The sequence below is a fragment of the Bubalus bubalis genome, chromosome 5, assembly GCF_019923935.1.
Source record: "Bubalus bubalis isolate 160015118507 breed Murrah chromosome 5, NDDB_SH_1, whole genome shotgun sequence".
In the NCBI taxonomy this organism is placed as follows: domain Eukaryota; kingdom Metazoa; phylum Chordata; class Mammalia; order Artiodactyla; family Bovidae; genus Bubalus; species Bubalus bubalis.
The window spans coordinates 108,259,493-108,276,629 of NC_059161.1; the positions used below are offsets into that span (position 1 = coordinate 108,259,493).

The 17,137-nt window shown below is 38.9% G+C and overlaps 1 protein-coding gene across 1 annotated transcript; it reads right to left on the minus strand.

Moving 5' to 3' along the window:
• Window positions 1–12,047: 12,047 nt before the first annotated feature.
• Window positions 12,048–17,137, minus strand: LOC102392685 (olfactory receptor 147-like). Its single transcript, XM_006046946.3, has 2 exons — window positions 17,126–17,137; window positions 12,048–12,983 (listed from the first exon to the last, which is right to left on the minus strand). The coding sequence occupies exons 1-2, from the start codon at window positions 17,135–17,137 to the stop codon at window positions 12,048–12,050; spliced, it is 948 nt and encodes a 315-aa protein (XP_006047008.3).

Here is a 17,137-nt window from a genome sequence, read left to right on the forward strand (position 1 = left end):
TGAAGATTGAATTTTAAGCCAGCTATTAGACTCTCCTTCTTCAATTTCATCAAAAGTCTCTTTTAGTTCTCTAGCTTTTTGATGATCCAACAGATGTTGGTAATTTGATCTCTGGTTCCTCTGCCTTTTCCAAATCCAGCTTGAACATCTGGAAGTTCACAGTTCACATACAGTTGAAGCCTGGCTTGGAGAATTTTGAGTATTAGTTTACTAGCATGTGAGATCAGTTCAATTGCACAGTAGTTTGAAGATTCTTTGGCCTTGCCTTTCTTTGGGGTTGGAATGAAAACTGACCTTTTCCAGTCCTGTGGCCACTGCTGAGTCTTCCAAATTTGATGGCATATTGAGTGCAGCACTTTCATAGCATCATCTTTTAGGATTGAAATACTGGAATTTCAAACTGAATTTCAACTGGAATTCCATCACCTCCACTAGCTTTGCTCATCATGAAGCTTCCTAAAGCCCACTTGACTTTGCATTCCAGGATGTCTGGCTCTAGGTGAGTGATCATACCATCGTGATTATCTGGGTAATGAAAATCTTTTTGTATAGTTCTTCTGTGTATTCTTGCCACCTGTTATTAATATCTTCTGCTTCTGTTAGGTCCATACTGTTTCTGTCCTCTATTGTGCCTATCCTTGCATGAAATTTTCCCTTAGTATCTCGAATTTTCTTGAAGAAAACTCTGGTCTTTCCCATTCTATTGTTTTCCTCTATTTCTTTGCACTGATCACTGAGGAAGACTTTCTTAGCTCTCCTTGATATTCTTTGGAACTATGCATTCAGATACTTATGTCTTTCCTTTTCTCCTTTGCCTTTAGCTACTCTTCTTTTCTCAGCTATTTGAAAGACCACCTCAGACAACCATTTTACCTTTTTGCATTTCTTTTTCTTGGGTACTTTTTTTGACCACTGCCTCTTGTTCAGTGTCATGAACCTCTATCCAAAGTTCTTCAGGCACTCTGTGTATTAGATCTAATCCCATGAAATGATTTGTCACTTCCACTGTATAATAGTAAGGGATTTGATTTAGGTCATACCTGAATGGCCTAGTGGTTTTCCCTACTTTCTTCAACTTAAGTCTGAATTTGGCAATAAGGAGTTCATGATCTGAGCCACTGTCAGCTCCTGGTCTTGTTTTTGCTGACTCTATAGAGCTTCTCCATCTTTGGCTGCAAAGAATATAATCAATCTGATTTCAGTGTTGACCATCTGGTGATGTCCATGTGTAGGGTCTTCTCTTGTGTTGTTGGAAGAGGGTGTTTGCTATGACCAGTGCATTCTTTTGGCAAATATCTGTTAGCCTTGGGCCTGCTTCATTCTGTATTCCAAGGCCAAATCTGCCTGTTACTCCAGGTGTTTCTTGACTTCCTACTTCTGCATTCCAGTCCCCTATAATGAAAAGGACATCTTTTTGGGATGTTAGTTCTAGAAGGTCTTGTAGGTCTTCATAGAACCATTCAACTTCAGCTTCTCCAGCATTACTGCTTGGGGCATGACTTGGAATACTGTGATATTGAGTGGTTTGCCTTGGAAACGAACAAGATCATTCTGTAATTTTTTAGATTGCATCCAAGTACTGCATTTTGGACTCTTTTCATGACTATGAGGGCTATTCCAGTTCTTGTAAGGGATTCTTGCCAGCAGTAATAGATATAATGGTCATCCGAGTTATATTTACCTATCCCAGTCCATTTTACTTCACTGATTACTAAAATGTCTATGTTCACTTTTGCCATCTCCTGTTTGACCACTGCCAATTTACCTTGATTCATGGACCTAGCATTCCAGGTTCCTATGCAATATTGTTCTTTATAGCATCAGACTTCACTTCCATCACCAGTCACATCCACAACTGGGCACTGTTTTGACTTTGGCTCTGTCTTTTCATTCTTTCTGGAGTTATTTCTCCACTCTTCTCCAGTAGCATATTGAGCACCTACCAACCTGGGGAGTTCATCTTCAAGTGTCATATCTTTTTGTCTTTTCGTACTGTTCATGGGGTTCTCGACGCAAGAATACTGAAGTGGTTTGCCTTTCTCTTCTGCCGTGGACTACGTTTTGTCAGAACTCTTCACCGTTTTCTCAAAGGCTATAACAATTCCATTATCACAGGGAATAAATGAAACATTTATGTCTTCTCCAAATATTTCTGAATTGCATTTCTCTATTATTCAAATTGAGAATCTTTTCATTAATTTCTAAATCAACCTGGGGACTAGCAGAACACCTGTTCACAATCAAGGCTGTAAAGAGACATCCACATGGAGTCTGGTTGGAATGTAAACCAATGCAGCCATTATGTGAAATATTATGGAGGCTCCTCAAAAAAGTAATATAATCACTGTTCAGTTCTGTTCAGTTGCTCAGACATGTCTGACTCTTTGCGACCCCATGAACCCCAGCACGCCAGGCATCCCTGTCCATCACCAACTACCAGAGTCCACCCAAACTCATGTCCATTGAGTCAGTGATGCCATCCAACCATCTCATCCTCTGTCGTTCCTTTCTCCTCCTGCCCTCAATCTTTCCCAGCATCAGGGTCTTTTCCAATGAGTCAGCTCTTCGCTTCAGGTGGCCAAAATATTGCAGTTTCAGCTTCAACATCAGTCCTTCCAATGAACACCCAGGACTGACCTCCTTTAGGATGAACTGGTTGGATCTTCTTGCAGTCCAAGGGACTCTGAAGAGTCTTCTCCAACACCACAGTTCAAAAGCATCAATTTCTTCACAGTCATACTCTCACATCCATACATGACCACTGGAAATACCATAACCTTGACTAGACGGACCTTTGTTGGCAAAGTAATGTCTCTGCTTGTTAATATGCTACCTAGGTTGGTCATAACTTTCCATCCAAGGAGTAAGCATCTTTTAATTTCATGGCTGCAATCACCATCTGCAGTGATTTTGGAGCCCAAAAAAATAAAGTCTGACACTGTTTCCACTGTTTCCCCATCTATTTGCCATGAAGTGATGGGACCGGATGCCATGATCTTAGTTTTCTGAAATGTTGAGCTTTAAGCCAACTTTTTCACTCTCCACTTTCACTTTCAAGAGGCTTTTGAGTTCCTCTTCACTTTCTGCCATAAGGGTGGTGTCATCTGCATATCTGAGGTGATTGATATTTCTCCCAGCAATCTTGATTCCAGCCTATGCTTCTTCCAGTCCAGCGTTTCTCATGATGTACTCTGCATATAAGTTAAATAAGCAGGGTGACAATATACAGCCTTGACGTACTCCTTTTCCTATTTGGAACCAGTCTGTTGTTCCATGTCCAGTTCTAACTGTTGCTTCCTGACCTGCATACAGGTTTCTCAAGAGGCAGGTCAGGTGGTCTGGTATTCCCATCTCTTTCAGAATTTTCCACAGTTTATTGTGAACCACACAGTCAAAGGCTTTGGCTATACTTGTTACTTGCAGTTAAATTCAATTTCTTCCTAATGTACTATTGCCCACTAATTTACTTAGGATATATTTTGACAAAAAAATTAAATTTAACTCAGTAAAACATGACTACATTTATATTTATTTTATATATGTACATAAAATTAGGCTCAGGTGGTAAAGAATCTGTCTGCAATGTGGGAGACCCAGGTTCAGTCCCTGGGTCAGGAAGAGCCCCTGGAGAAGCAAATGGCTAACCACGCCAGTATATTTTGCCTGGAGAATTCCATGGACAGAGGTGCTTGGCTGGCTATAGTCCACGGAGTTGAAGAGAGTCAGACATGAATGAACGACTAACACAACATTTACACAACAAAAACATCCTGTATATCACATCTATGACACCACCACCTTGATTAGAGAACCATAGTCTGTTACTGTTACTGCTAAGTCACTTCAGTCATGTCCGACTCTGTGCAACCCCATAGACGGCAGCCCACCAGGCTCCCCCGTCCCTGGGATTCTCCAGGCAAGAACACTGGAGTGGGTTGCCATTTCCTTCTCCAATGCATAAAAGTGAAAAGTGAAAATGAAGTTGCTTAGTCGTGTCCAACCCTCAGCAACCCCATGGACTGCAGCCTACCAGGCTCCTCCCTCCATGGGCTTTTCCAGGCAAGAGTACTGGAGTGGGGTGCCATTGCCTTCTCCGGGGTTACTGTGAGGATCTCTTAAAATGCACGGTTAATTTGACTCACTTTAAAATATTCTGAAGTGAGTGAAAATATTCTAGTAGAATAATTCCTTTAACAGCCTTTAATAATTCCTTTTTAAAATAATGACAAATTTTTCTAACAACCTTTAATGATTCCAAACAATTAATTAATAATTCCTTTTAAAATTAATGACATATTTTTCTTTTGAAATTTGAGGAAAATGTATGGTCATTTTTGTTGTTCAGCCCCTCAGTAATATCCGACTCTTTGCAACCCCACGGACTGCAGCACGTCAGGCTTCCCGGTCCTTCACTAGTTCCCAGAGCTTGCTCAAACTCATGTTCATTGAGTGGATGATACCGTCCAACAATCTCATCCTCTCTTGCCCCTCTCCACCTGCCCTCAATCTTTCTTAGGATCAGGGTTTTTTCAAGTGAGTTGGCTCTTCACATCAGGTGGTCAAATTATTGAAACTTCAGGTTTAGGATCAGTCCTTCCAAGGAATATTCAGGGTTTATTTCCTTTAAGATTGACTGGTTTGATATTGCTGTCCAAGGAACTCTGGTCATAAAACAGATAATCAAATGTCAGGAGCAATGCTGATTATGTAAGGTGAATTTTATAATTCATTTCTGTGTAAGATACTATTCTATTGTGTTGCATTATCAAAATCTGTCATTTATCAGTCTCTTACATGGTCATTTTAATGTCTGTCAAATACAGCATATTGCAACACATTACCAGGGACTCAGTGGGTAAAAAAAAAAAAATTGCTGTTGTTGGGTTTTTATCTAAGCAAATTAATGTCTGAAGCAATAACTATACCTTCTGGTTAGATTCAGTAAGTACTTCTCACTCAGTCTGGGAGCTGGAGCAGGAACCATCTACCTGAACGTGCTTGAAAAGATTAAAAGTGGGCTGCACACCATGCAATAATAGACAGTGATCTCATCAAATACAAGACTTGAAGACACTGTGTGTGTGTGTGTGTGTGTAATCCCTGTAAAGGAAAAATAGAGGATGAAATTCAATATAGTGCAGTTTCAGGAAATAAACCGATAAACAACTTAAAATTCCTTTTACTTCTCGTTTCCATCAACCCTTAACCACAGTGACCCTTATCACACTCATTCCAAACCTGATCTTGAGTAATTAATAATATCAGCTCTCTCAGAGAACATTTACATTGAACAAATTTGGAATGTAACCAGGGAATTTTCTTTCTGCTCTTTAACTTGGAGGACCATTTTCTGTTAAACTTACAAACATGAAGTTTTCACAGTGTCTCAGGTACAGCTCTGTCCTTTCACAGCAGCAAAGGGGAATCCCATGGCTTATCAGCTGTGGTAACTTCAATAGAGCCATTCTGAGAGGGTAACAGGAAGGCCAGGTGTCTCCAAATGGAGGAAATAGGGTGCAAGTGTCAGACATTTTTTTCTCTCCTTCTTAAGCAGCAGCTGTTGCTCCTGCTAAGTCGCTTCAGTCATTTCCAACTCTGTGCGACCCAATAGACGGCAGCCCACCAGGCTCCTCCCTCCCTGGGATTCTCCAGGCGAGAATACTGGAGTGGGTTGCCATTTCCTTCTCCACTCTTAAGCAGCAGGTGGAAACAAACTATAAATGTTAGATGTTTTTCCCCTTCTCTATACAAATTTTAAAAGAGGTTTCTTTTAAAGTTCTGTGTTGCCATGATGACACCTTGTTCCACCTGAACTTTTCTTAAGCCTTGACTTAACCAGTGCATTTTTCTATGGAAATGTTTATTTTAATATATGTTAATGAACTATGTGTTTGCTATGACCAGTGCATTTTCTTGGCAAAGCTCTATTAGTCTTTGCCCTGCTTCATTCCGTATTCCAAGGCCAAATTGGCCTGTTACTCCAGGTGTTTCTTGACTTCCTACTTTTGCATTCCAGTCCCCTATAACGAAAAGGACATCTTTTTTGGGTGTTAGTTCTAAAAGGTCTTGTAGGTCTTCAAAGAACCGTTCAACTTCAGCTTCTTCAGCGTTACTGGTTGGGGCATAGACTTGGATTACTGTGATATTGAATGGTTTGCCTTGGAAACGAACAGAGATCATTCTGTCATTTTTGAGATTGCATCCAAGTTCTGCATTTCGAACTCTTTTGTTGACCATGATGGCTACTCCATTTCTTCTGAGGGATTCCTGCCTGCAGTAGTAGATATAATGGTCATCTGAGTTAAATTCACCCATTCCAGTCTATTTGAGTTCCCTGATTCCTAGAATGTCGACATTCACTCTTGCCATCTCTTGTTTGACCACTTCCAATTTGCCTTGATTCATGGACCTGACATTCCAGGTTCCTATGCAATATTTCTCTTTACAGCATCGGACCTTGCTTCTATCACCAGTCACATCCAAAACTGGGTATTGTTTTTGCTTTGGCTCCATCCCTTCATTCTTTCTGGAGTTATTTCTCCACTGATCTCCAGTAGCACATTGGGCACCTACTGACCTGGGGAGTTCCTTTTTAAGTATCCTATCATTTTGCCTTTTCATACTGTTCATGGGGTTGTCAAGGCAAGAATACTGAAGAATACCAGAGACATTACTTTGCCAACAAAGGTCCATCTAGTCAAGGCTATGGTTTTTCCAGTGGTCATATATGGATGTGAGAGTTGGACTGTGAAGAAAGCTGAGCACCGAAGAATTGATGCTTTTGAAATGTGGTGTTGGAGAAGACTCTTGAGAGTCCCTTGGACTGCAAGGAGATCCAACCAGTCCATTCTGAAGGAGATCAGCCCTGGGATTTCTTTGGAAGGAATGATGCTAAAGGTGAAACTCCAGTATTTGCCATTCCCTTCTCCAGTGGACCACATTCTGTCAGACCTCTCCACCATGACCTGCCCATCTTGGGGGGTCCCATGGGCATGGCTTAGTTTCATTGAGTTAGACAAGCTATGATCCTAGTGTGATTAGATTGACTAGTTTTCTGTGAGTAGGGTTTCAGTGTGTCTGCCCTCTGATGCCCTCTTGCAACACCTACCGTTTCACTTGGGTTTCTCTTACCTTGGACGTGGGGTATCTCTTCACGGCTGCTCCAGCCAAGCGCAGCTGCTGCTCCTTACCTTGGACGAAGGGTATCTCCTCACCGCCGCCCCTTCTGACCTTGAACGTGGAATAGCTCCTCTAGGCCCTCCTGCGCCTGCGCAGCCACCACTCCTTGGAGGTGGGGTTGCTCCTCCCAGCCGCCTCCCCTGGCCTCGGGCATGGGGTAGCTCCTCTTGGCCGTTCTTGTGCCGTCGCAGCCTGGCACTCTCGGCTGCTGCCCCTGACGTCGGACGTAGGGTAACTCCTACGTTACCAAGAGGTAACTCCTCTTGGCTGCCTCCTTTCGGGCATGGGGTCCTCCCGGTTTCTGCCCCTGACCTCGGACGCGGGGTACCTCCTCTCAGCCGTGCTAAGTGCTGCGCCGGTCGCAGCCGCCCACGCTAAATGTGCCCGTCGCATGGAACAACACTGGTTCCAAATAGGAAAAGGAGTATGTCAAGGCTGTATATTGTCACCCTGCTTATTTAACTTATATGCAGAGTACATCATGAGAAACGCTGGGCTGGAAGAAGCACAAGCTGGAATCAAGATTGCCGGGAGAAATACCAATAACCTCAGATATGCAGATGACACCACCCTTATGGCAGAAAGTGAAGAGGAACTCAAAAGCCTCTTGATGAAGGTGAAAGAGGAGGGTGAAAAAGTTGGCTTAAAACTAAACATTCAGAAAACAAAGATCATGGCATCTGGTCCCATCACTTCATGGGAAATAGATGGGGAAACAGTGGAAACAGGGTCAGACTTTATTTTGGGGGGCTCCAAAATCACTACAGATGGTGACTGCAGCCATGAAATTAAAAGACGCTTACTCCTTGGAAGGAAAGCTATGACCAACCTAGATAGCATATTCAAAAGCAGAGACATTACTTTGCCAACAAAGGTCCATCTAGTCAAGGCTATGGTTTTTCCAGTAGTCATGTATGGATGTGAGAGTTGGACTGTGAAGAAGGCTGAGCGCTGAAGAATTGATGTTTTTGAACTGTGGTGTTGGAGAAGACTCTTGAGAGTCCCTTGGACTGCAAGGAGATCCAACCAGTCCATTCTGAAGGAGATCAGCCCTGGGATTTCTTTGGAAGGAATGATGCTAAAGGTGAAACTCCAGTACTTTGGCCACCTCATGCAAAGAATTGACTCATTGGAAAAGACTCTGATGCTGGGAGGGATTGGGGGCAGGAGGAGAAGGGGACGACAGAGGATGAGATGGCTGGATGGCATCACTGACTCAATGGACGTGAGTCTGAGTGAACTCCAGGAGTTGGTGATGGACAGGGAGACCTGGCGTGCTGCGATTCATGGGGTCACAAAGAGTCGGACACGACTGAGCGACTAAACTGAACTGAACTGAATGAACTATGTATTTACCCTAGACTCTGTCTTCAAGTGAGTTCACCTAAGACTCAAAACCTACTTGACAAACCAGTATGTTTTACTCATGCAAATGTTCTCTTAAGCTATGTTAATGAGACTGTATTTGCTTGGAAACCTGCCTTTCTTCAAGATTCATGCCAATCATTTTATGGCCCAGGACAACTCACCTTCTGCCAATGTTATCTCAAAATGCATGTTGTGGATGAGGGGACTGGTGCTAGTCTCTGAGTTTTGAGACATTTCCTTTCTCCAATTAGCAGACTGCTAGTAGCTATATAACATCTGGCTAAGACTAGCAGGGTAGCACTCTTTCTGCCCCCTTCTGATGTCTATGTCAGAAGCTTTCTCTATATCCTTAATACTTTAATAAAACTTTATTAAATAAATGCTCTGAGTCATCTAGCCTCATCACTGGCCCTGGATTGAATTCTTCTCCTCTGGAGGCCAAGAATCCCAGAATTTTTAATGGCTCAGGAGCAACCTTTCAATTCCTTCCTTCAAAAGATGTCAGTGTCATTCATATACTGTGTCACAAAAGCAAAAATGATTAAGAAAAACTGTGCTGTGCATGTGAAATACTGACTTGATTTCCCTCCTTTTGAAGGAAATCTAAATGATAGACAGGCTTATTGTAAATAAAAAGTGCTTAAATTAATAAACTATCAGCAAACTTGCCTCTCTTAAATTTAAATTGCCACCCTTAACTATTACACACTGTATTTTTAAATATATTTATTAATTTTTTCAAATAAGTAAAATATAAAATTAACTGTGAAGACAGTTTATCTTCTCTGAAAATGAACACATTTTCTCTGAATTTTTAGGCTCATGAAATTAAACATTAGTGACCACACTAACCCACCCTTTGTTTTTATTGTTGCTCAGTTGCTAAGTTGTGCCAACTGTTTTGCAACCACACAGAGGAGCCCGCCAGGCTCCTCTGTCCATGACATTCTTCAGACAAGAATACTGGAGTGGGTTGCCATTTCTTCCTTCAGGGTATCTTCCCAACCCAGGGATTGAACTCGAGTCTCCTGCATTGTCAGGTGGTTTCTTTATACTGAGCCACCAGGGAAGTTGTACCTTTGGAAAACCTCAAATATTTATAAAATACCTAATAGAGTGAGTGGATGGAAATATGAAACATTTCCAAATGGCTCAACACATGAACTTGCTTAGACACACATTTGTTATTATAGGGGAAACAAGCTAGAAACAGAAAAAAAAAAAAAAAAAGAAACTCCAACCAAGATCAACTATTTTAAATAAATATTATCTTTTCAGTGAAAAAGAAGCATGTTGATATTAGAGGTCAGGAGATAGGAGATGAGTGGTCATTTTAACCATAAAACAGGGATTTAGCCATGCTGAAAAACTAAAAATTTAAAAAAATTCAACATATCAGCTATGCTAAATTTCACAACACCCAAATATTGAGTGGAGATTAGGAAAATGATATATAATAATATTGTTAAAGTATCTTGGAAATTATTTTCATTATATCTTCACATATCATATTGAGGAGTTTTAAGGTAGTATTTTTCATTTAAAAAAAAAATCCAACATGCTTTTCTATAAAGTCAGTGCCAAAATTTAGTGTATTAACCAAAGTTTTTTTCAAGTTATCATTATACTAACCAGCAGGACTTTGAGGCTTAGCACCATAAAATGCATATGGAAGTAGCATTTGGAAGTCCACAGAAACAGGAGTGATTTAGTTGTTCTCAGGCTCTCCAATTCTATTGATTTAACTGCTTCAAAGAAGTCCAATAACTTGAGCTTTCATCCTATCCAGAGAAGCCCTGTGAAATCCATAAAATATCTAGGCCCTTCCGGGAAGGGGAGGTGAGTCATAGGTATGGACTTTCTTTATCCATCATTTTTCTTCTCTAAATTCCTATTTCCTCACTGAGTTTCAATGCTCTTAACAATTTTATTACTTGTACCTGCTGCCTTCTTCTTTCCTGGTTCCAAATGTGACCACAGCTTTTTCACTTTCATTTCCCAAAGCACTATTAATTTACAGTCATGTACATCATCAGATCAGATCAGTCACTCAGTCATGTCCGACTCTTTGCAACCCCATGAATGGCAGCACGCCAGGCCTCCCTGTCCATCACCAACTCCCAGAGTTCACTGAGACTCACATCCATCAAGTCAGTGATGCCATCCATCCATCTCATCCTCTGTCGTCCCCTTCTCCTCTTGCCCCCAATCCCTCCCAGCATCAGAGTCTTTTCTAATGAGTCAACATCATAGCTTTATCAAAGACCTATAAACAGTGAAATACATTTACAGTCCTGTACAGAAAGCATACAGATTCACACTATTTGTCTCCTAATGTGCATGAATACTTCCCACACAAGACCTCTTATTTGTTGAACATGTGTCTTGTTGATGTCTGTCATAAGGACATGATTCTGGACTCTTCTCACCCATGTCATATTCTCTTAATAAAAAAAAATCTCAAATTCAATTTTCTTAATTTTTCAAAAAAAAAAAAATAAGCTCCCTATTTGAGTCAATCATCTTACCAATACACTAGCCCAAAAGGTCTCTTTACCCACTCAAATAAACCCATGAAACTCTTTGCCTAAACAAGCCAACAATAAAAAAGCAACAAACATCATGAGAGATATTCATGTATTTCCCTCGAATAAACAAAAGTTAAGCTTCAAATTTAAAATGTCTTCTCATTAATGATCATACTGAAGGAAATAAAGTAGAATTAAGTGGATGTAAGCAGACTACAAAAGTAGCAGACTTGAAATTAGAAGGCTAACATTTTAGTCTAGATTTTTCTTTATGAAGCTGTGACATTAAATCATCAACCATTCTGAGCTTCATTTCACCATCTATGAAATAAATATATATGATCTATCACTTGCTGGTTTCATTGAATAAAAGTAAAAAAGAAAACACTTGCCCAAAGAAGCTTGGTGTAAAATATTTAGAGATGCAAAATAAATTTATAATCAACATCTTAATGAAGGCTTCAATCTCTTTTCATCTTTTAAAAGAGACAGTCTTCCTAGTCAGATAATAGAAAAATGGGAGTAAAAACAGAAAAAACATCTGATACATGCTTCTAAATCATGTGGAAGATACGCACAACTCCAATAAAATGATGCTACTCTAGCGGTATCTAGCTGATTTTCATCATTGCTGTCTCATTATATCAAAGGTATTTCAAATTTTATCACTTGGAGACCATTTTTCTTCAGTAAAAATTAAAACTTTGAAATGAAGCTAGAAAATAACAGTTACATTTATAATTTAATACTATTAGCTAAAAGGAAAACCAGAGGAGATATTTCACAAATCACTTAGGGAAAAAAGAAGTCCAGACAGAAAAATTGGAAATACATTATTACAAGAAGGATTAAATTTTCTTAGGCATGTTATTTTAAAAAATAGAAAAATAAGGCCATGACTAAAAATATTTACTTGAACATACAGAATCTCCTTGTCCTATAACTATATGTGCAGACAGATAATGTCTCTGATCAAAACTCTTCCACACATAGGGTTTTTCTCAAAGCAAGCTTAACATCTTTGTTCCTCAAGCTGTAAATTAAGGGATTCATCATGGGAATCACATTCGTGTAAAAGACAGAGGATATTTTCCCATCATCTGCAGACACAGAAGATGGTTTGAGATACACAAATGCACTTGATCCAAAGAACAGAGAAACACCAATGATGTGGGAACTGCAGGTGCTGAAGGCTTTGGACCTGCCTTCTGTGGACTTGATGTGGAGGATGTTGGAGAGGATGAGACCATAAGAGACAAAGATGGTGAGACTGGGCACAGTGATATTGATGCCTGACACAATGATAACTTCCAGCTCAATGATGTGGGTACTTGTGCAGGAGAGCTGGAGGAGAGGGTAGATGTCACATAAATAATGGTTGATGGTGTTTGCATCACAGAAGGTCAGTCTCAGCATGCATCCAATGAGGGTTGTTGCCTCAAAAAATGCCATCAGGTAGGAACCAAACATAAGGCTGAAACACACTTTAGGGGACATGGCAGTGTTATACAATAGTGGGTTACAGATGGCCACATAGCGATCATAGGCCATTGATGTCAGCATATAACTTTCAGAAATACCAAAAAAACACAAAAAGTAAAGCTGGGTCATGCACCCCATATAGGAGATAGTCTTCTTCTCTGATATGATGTTGATCAGAATTTTAGGTGTAAAAACAGAAGAATAACAGAGATCTATGAAGGACAAATTAAAGAGGAAAAAGTACATAGGTATGTGCAGGTGTGAACTCAATCCAATTAGGATGATCAAGCTCAAATTTCCCATCACAGTGACCATATACATTACTAAAAACAGGAAAAACAGGGGGAGTTGAAGAACTGATTGGTCTGTTAATCCTGCTAAAATAAACTGAGTCATGAAAGAGTCATTCCCTGGAGCCATTCTTCTCTAAGGGGATCTGTGAAAACAAGGAGAAGGCTTACATAGAGGAAAAAGGATTTCTCACATCTCCTCACATAACTGACATATGTACTAGGAATGACTGTGGGTAGCCCATACTGAACCCATACAATTTATTTACCATTACCATGGAAATGAGTGACAAGAATTTCCTTTATAAATGCTTTATAAACTAAGTAGCAAAAAGCATCAAAATTTAGCCTTTCACCCAAAAGGATAATGGAAAAGAAGTTTGAACCAGGACAGAATTTTCATTCTCTCATCTCACCATTATTTCATTCACTTGGACCCTCTTCTTACTTCTCCTCTTCTTTTGGCAGCAACCTCCAAAGCCTGGCTTTTGTCTCTAGCGCAGATAGGAATTTACAGGTTAGGAACCAAGAATATTGCTTCTAATTAAAAAAAGAAAAAGAAACACAAGAGCAACCAAAGTCTAGGAAAGGTTAAGTTACTCCATATATCACAGAGTAAAAGCTATAAAAGTAGAAGAAAGAGTGTTCTATCCATGGAGAGGGAACTTATTAAGAAACTGTATCACCTGTATCCTTTAATATTTCTGAACATTCCCCGCTCTCCCTTCAAACAGTTTTCTCTGCAAGATTCAGTTGAATCTCAAGACTGCACAAATAGGAAATGAACTGTCATATCTGAGTCTCAATCATGTCATATCTCAGTCTGCATCTTGGACAAAGAAAACATGAACATAAATGTAATTCAGAAACTCACTCTTGTAAGCCAGAATATCCCAGGCCTTTCTTCTTAGTGATTTTACCCCATGGTCCTGGAATGGCAATTTCAGGTTCTCGGGCTTTGGTTTTATTTTTTCTAAGAAAATGTCACCTGTAAACAATTTCTGATATACCTTAGAAATTTTTCAGAATTATAGATCATAATTTTGATTATGATTTTTGTCCTATCCAGCAGCAGAAAACAATAAATGGACTCTAAAATCATTTTTGGTGCATACTAAGTCACAGAGGATTTTAGTGTGCATGTGATGATACAACACACTCAGTTATAGACATGGAAGCAGCTTGTTCAGTCTCTTCCCTAGGGAACAGTTTCTACATGTAATAGGGAACTAAGGGGTTTGTCTTTACAATCTGTCTTTAGTTCCTTATATCTTCAATATTTTACACAGTTTTATCCTTCACTATCGGGATAGTGCATCACCCAAGGAACAGCAAAATTAACAACAATTTCCCATCAACAAGACTACAGTACAGCAAGCCCTAGAATCTCTTTCCCTGCATGAACATACTGACTAAAAACAATTTATGTACAGATTCTGTCTGTAAGAAATCCAAAACTTAGTTAAAAGGATCCTGAACACAGTTCAATCATGATACTAGTTACATTGAAGCTGTTAAGAAAATTCAAGATACGTCTTCCATATACCTATGGCGGTCCAGAACCACGTGAATGGGACAAAATCGCCATTTCCCAGGTTCTCCCTGGGAAGAGAAAGAGATGCACAATACATCCAAAGCTTCAACTTTTCTAGGGGCCATCCAGAAGACTGGCTTCTGTGTAGCCTGTGTCAGAAAGCAGGACAGGCACAGGATATGGCATAATCTAGCTGCCTGAGATGAGAGAGAAGAGAGACAGCAGTTTATGCTAAAACTCTCTGTAGCCACCCACCTCACTTTGGTTTAACGCAGCTAGAAGTAGAAAATACTTTTCCTACAGCTTCTCCTTATAAAGGAAAAGGTGCACTGTGCAGCCATTAACGCAACTTACCTAGGGGCTGCCAGAGGAATTGACTTTAATCTCCCATGTTAAGAGTCTAATGGGATCCTGACATTCTCCTGACTCCTGGGAGCTACTAAAAACTAGGAAAGTGGATTGTACTATCACAAGTTTGAGAGGTCTGCCTTCTCTAACCAGGCTTATTAATAGGGTCAGCTCCGGTACAAGGCCAGTTCATGAGGATTAAAATAGTTTTCTATTTTTGTCTGTGTGCAGACATGAGTGCAAAAAGTCAAGGGAAAATAAAGAAAAGTTCAATTACATTAAAAAAAGAAACATTCCTAGAAAATGAGCATACAAAGTGGACCTAAAGAAATGGAGATATAATTAAAATAAATAAATTTAAATTAAAAAAAATGTATTTAAGTACAAAAAAGAAAAAAGATATGGAGATATATTGCTTATGTGACAGAGAATTCCTTTAACTGTCATAAAGATGCTCGATGTAGTCACAGAACAATACATGAACAAAGTGTGACTTTTTTCTTCAAAGAGTACCAAACAGAAGTCATGAAGCCAAAAACATGATAATTGAAAAGAAAAATTCAGTAGAAGGTCAAAATCACAGGCTAAACAGACAAAGAAAAGGATTATAGAATTTGGAAAAAAGGACAATTGAAACAATTCAGTAAATGGAGTGAATAGATAAAAGAATGAAAAATAATGTCAAAAGTCTAAGATTTATGGAATGTATTATATCACATGACACACAGGCATTACAGGGATCACCAAAAGAGAAAAATGTAATAGTCTAAAAGATTTCCCAAAGAAAAACTAGCTGAAAAAAATTCCCAAATCTGTACAAGGAACTGGACATGTCGAACCAGGAAACAAAATATTCCAAATAAGATGATCCCAAAGAAATCCACTACAAGGAACATTATAATTAAGTTATCAGAAGTCAAAGAAAGATTTTTTATTGAAGTATATTTGATTTAAAACCAATATAATATTGTAAAATAATTTACCTCCAATTAAAATAAATAAATTTATATTTTAAAAATAATAAAAATAAATAAAATACTATGTCAATTTTAGGTGTACAACATAGTGATTCAATATTTTTATAGCTTATAGTTCACTTAAAGCTATATAAAAATATTGGCTATACTCTTCATTGTATATCCTTCTTTATATATTTTATATATAGGTCTTATTTATATATTTACCCCTTCCCTCTCCTCATTGATAACCACCAGTTTGGTCTCTGTATCTGTGAGAATGCTTCTGTTCTGATATATTCATTTTTTTCTTGTATTTTTTAATATTACACATATAACTAATAACATACCATATTGATCTTTGTGTTAGTTCCCTGAATATACTATTCTCTAGGACCAGATACATGACTGCAAATGGTAAGATTTCATTCTTTTTCATGACAAATATAATATATATATAATTGAGCCATTTACATTAAATGTAAATGTATAATTGAGCCATTAAAAGTTATGATGTATGTGTATATATCCATATATATATACATAATTAATCTGCTGATACACATTTAGGGGCTTTCACATCTTTGCTGTTGAAAATAACGCTGCTGTGAACACTGGTCACATATATTTTTTCACATTACTGGTTTCGTTTTCTTCAGATATATACTGATTGTTAAATCATAAGGCAGTTTTATTTTTAGTTTTGTGATGAACCTCTGTACCTTTTTCCAAGGGCTTCTCTGCTGGCTCAGAAGGTAAAGAATCTACCCATAATGCAGGAGATCTGGGTTCAATCCCTGGTTCACGAATATCTCCTGGAGAAGAGAATGGCTACCCACACCAGTATTCTTGCCTGGAGAATCCCAGAGACAGAGGAGCCTGGCTGGCTACAGTCTATAAGGTCGCAAAAATTCAGACACGACTGAAGCAACTTAGCACATAAACATAATAGGTCCATATACGTTTCTGAATGTTATATTCTCTTCTTGCATTGATCCTTTTAATGTCCTTCTTGTCTTTTACTACTGACTTTGTTGTAATGACTTTGTCTGATATGGGTATTGAATTCCCCAATTTCTTTTTTTTCCACTTGACTTGAATATCTTTTACTGTCCCTCATTTTAGTCTGTGTGTGTCTTTAGATCTGAAGTGAATCTCTTGTAGGCAGAGAAGGCTTTTTTATTTGTATCTTTGTTTTGGTTTTTTAAATCCATTTAGCCACCCTATGTCTTCCTATTGGAGCATTTAGTATATTGACACCTAAATATGTATCTACTTACTATCTTTTGTTATTTGTTTTCTGGATGTTTCTGAATGTCTCCTCTGCTCTTTTTCTATTGCTCTCTTCCATTGTGGTTTGATGATTTCTGTAGTGTTATGTTTGTGCTTCCTTCTCTCTAGTTTTTATAATATCTACTGAAGGTTGTTTATTATGATTACCACTAGTTTCAT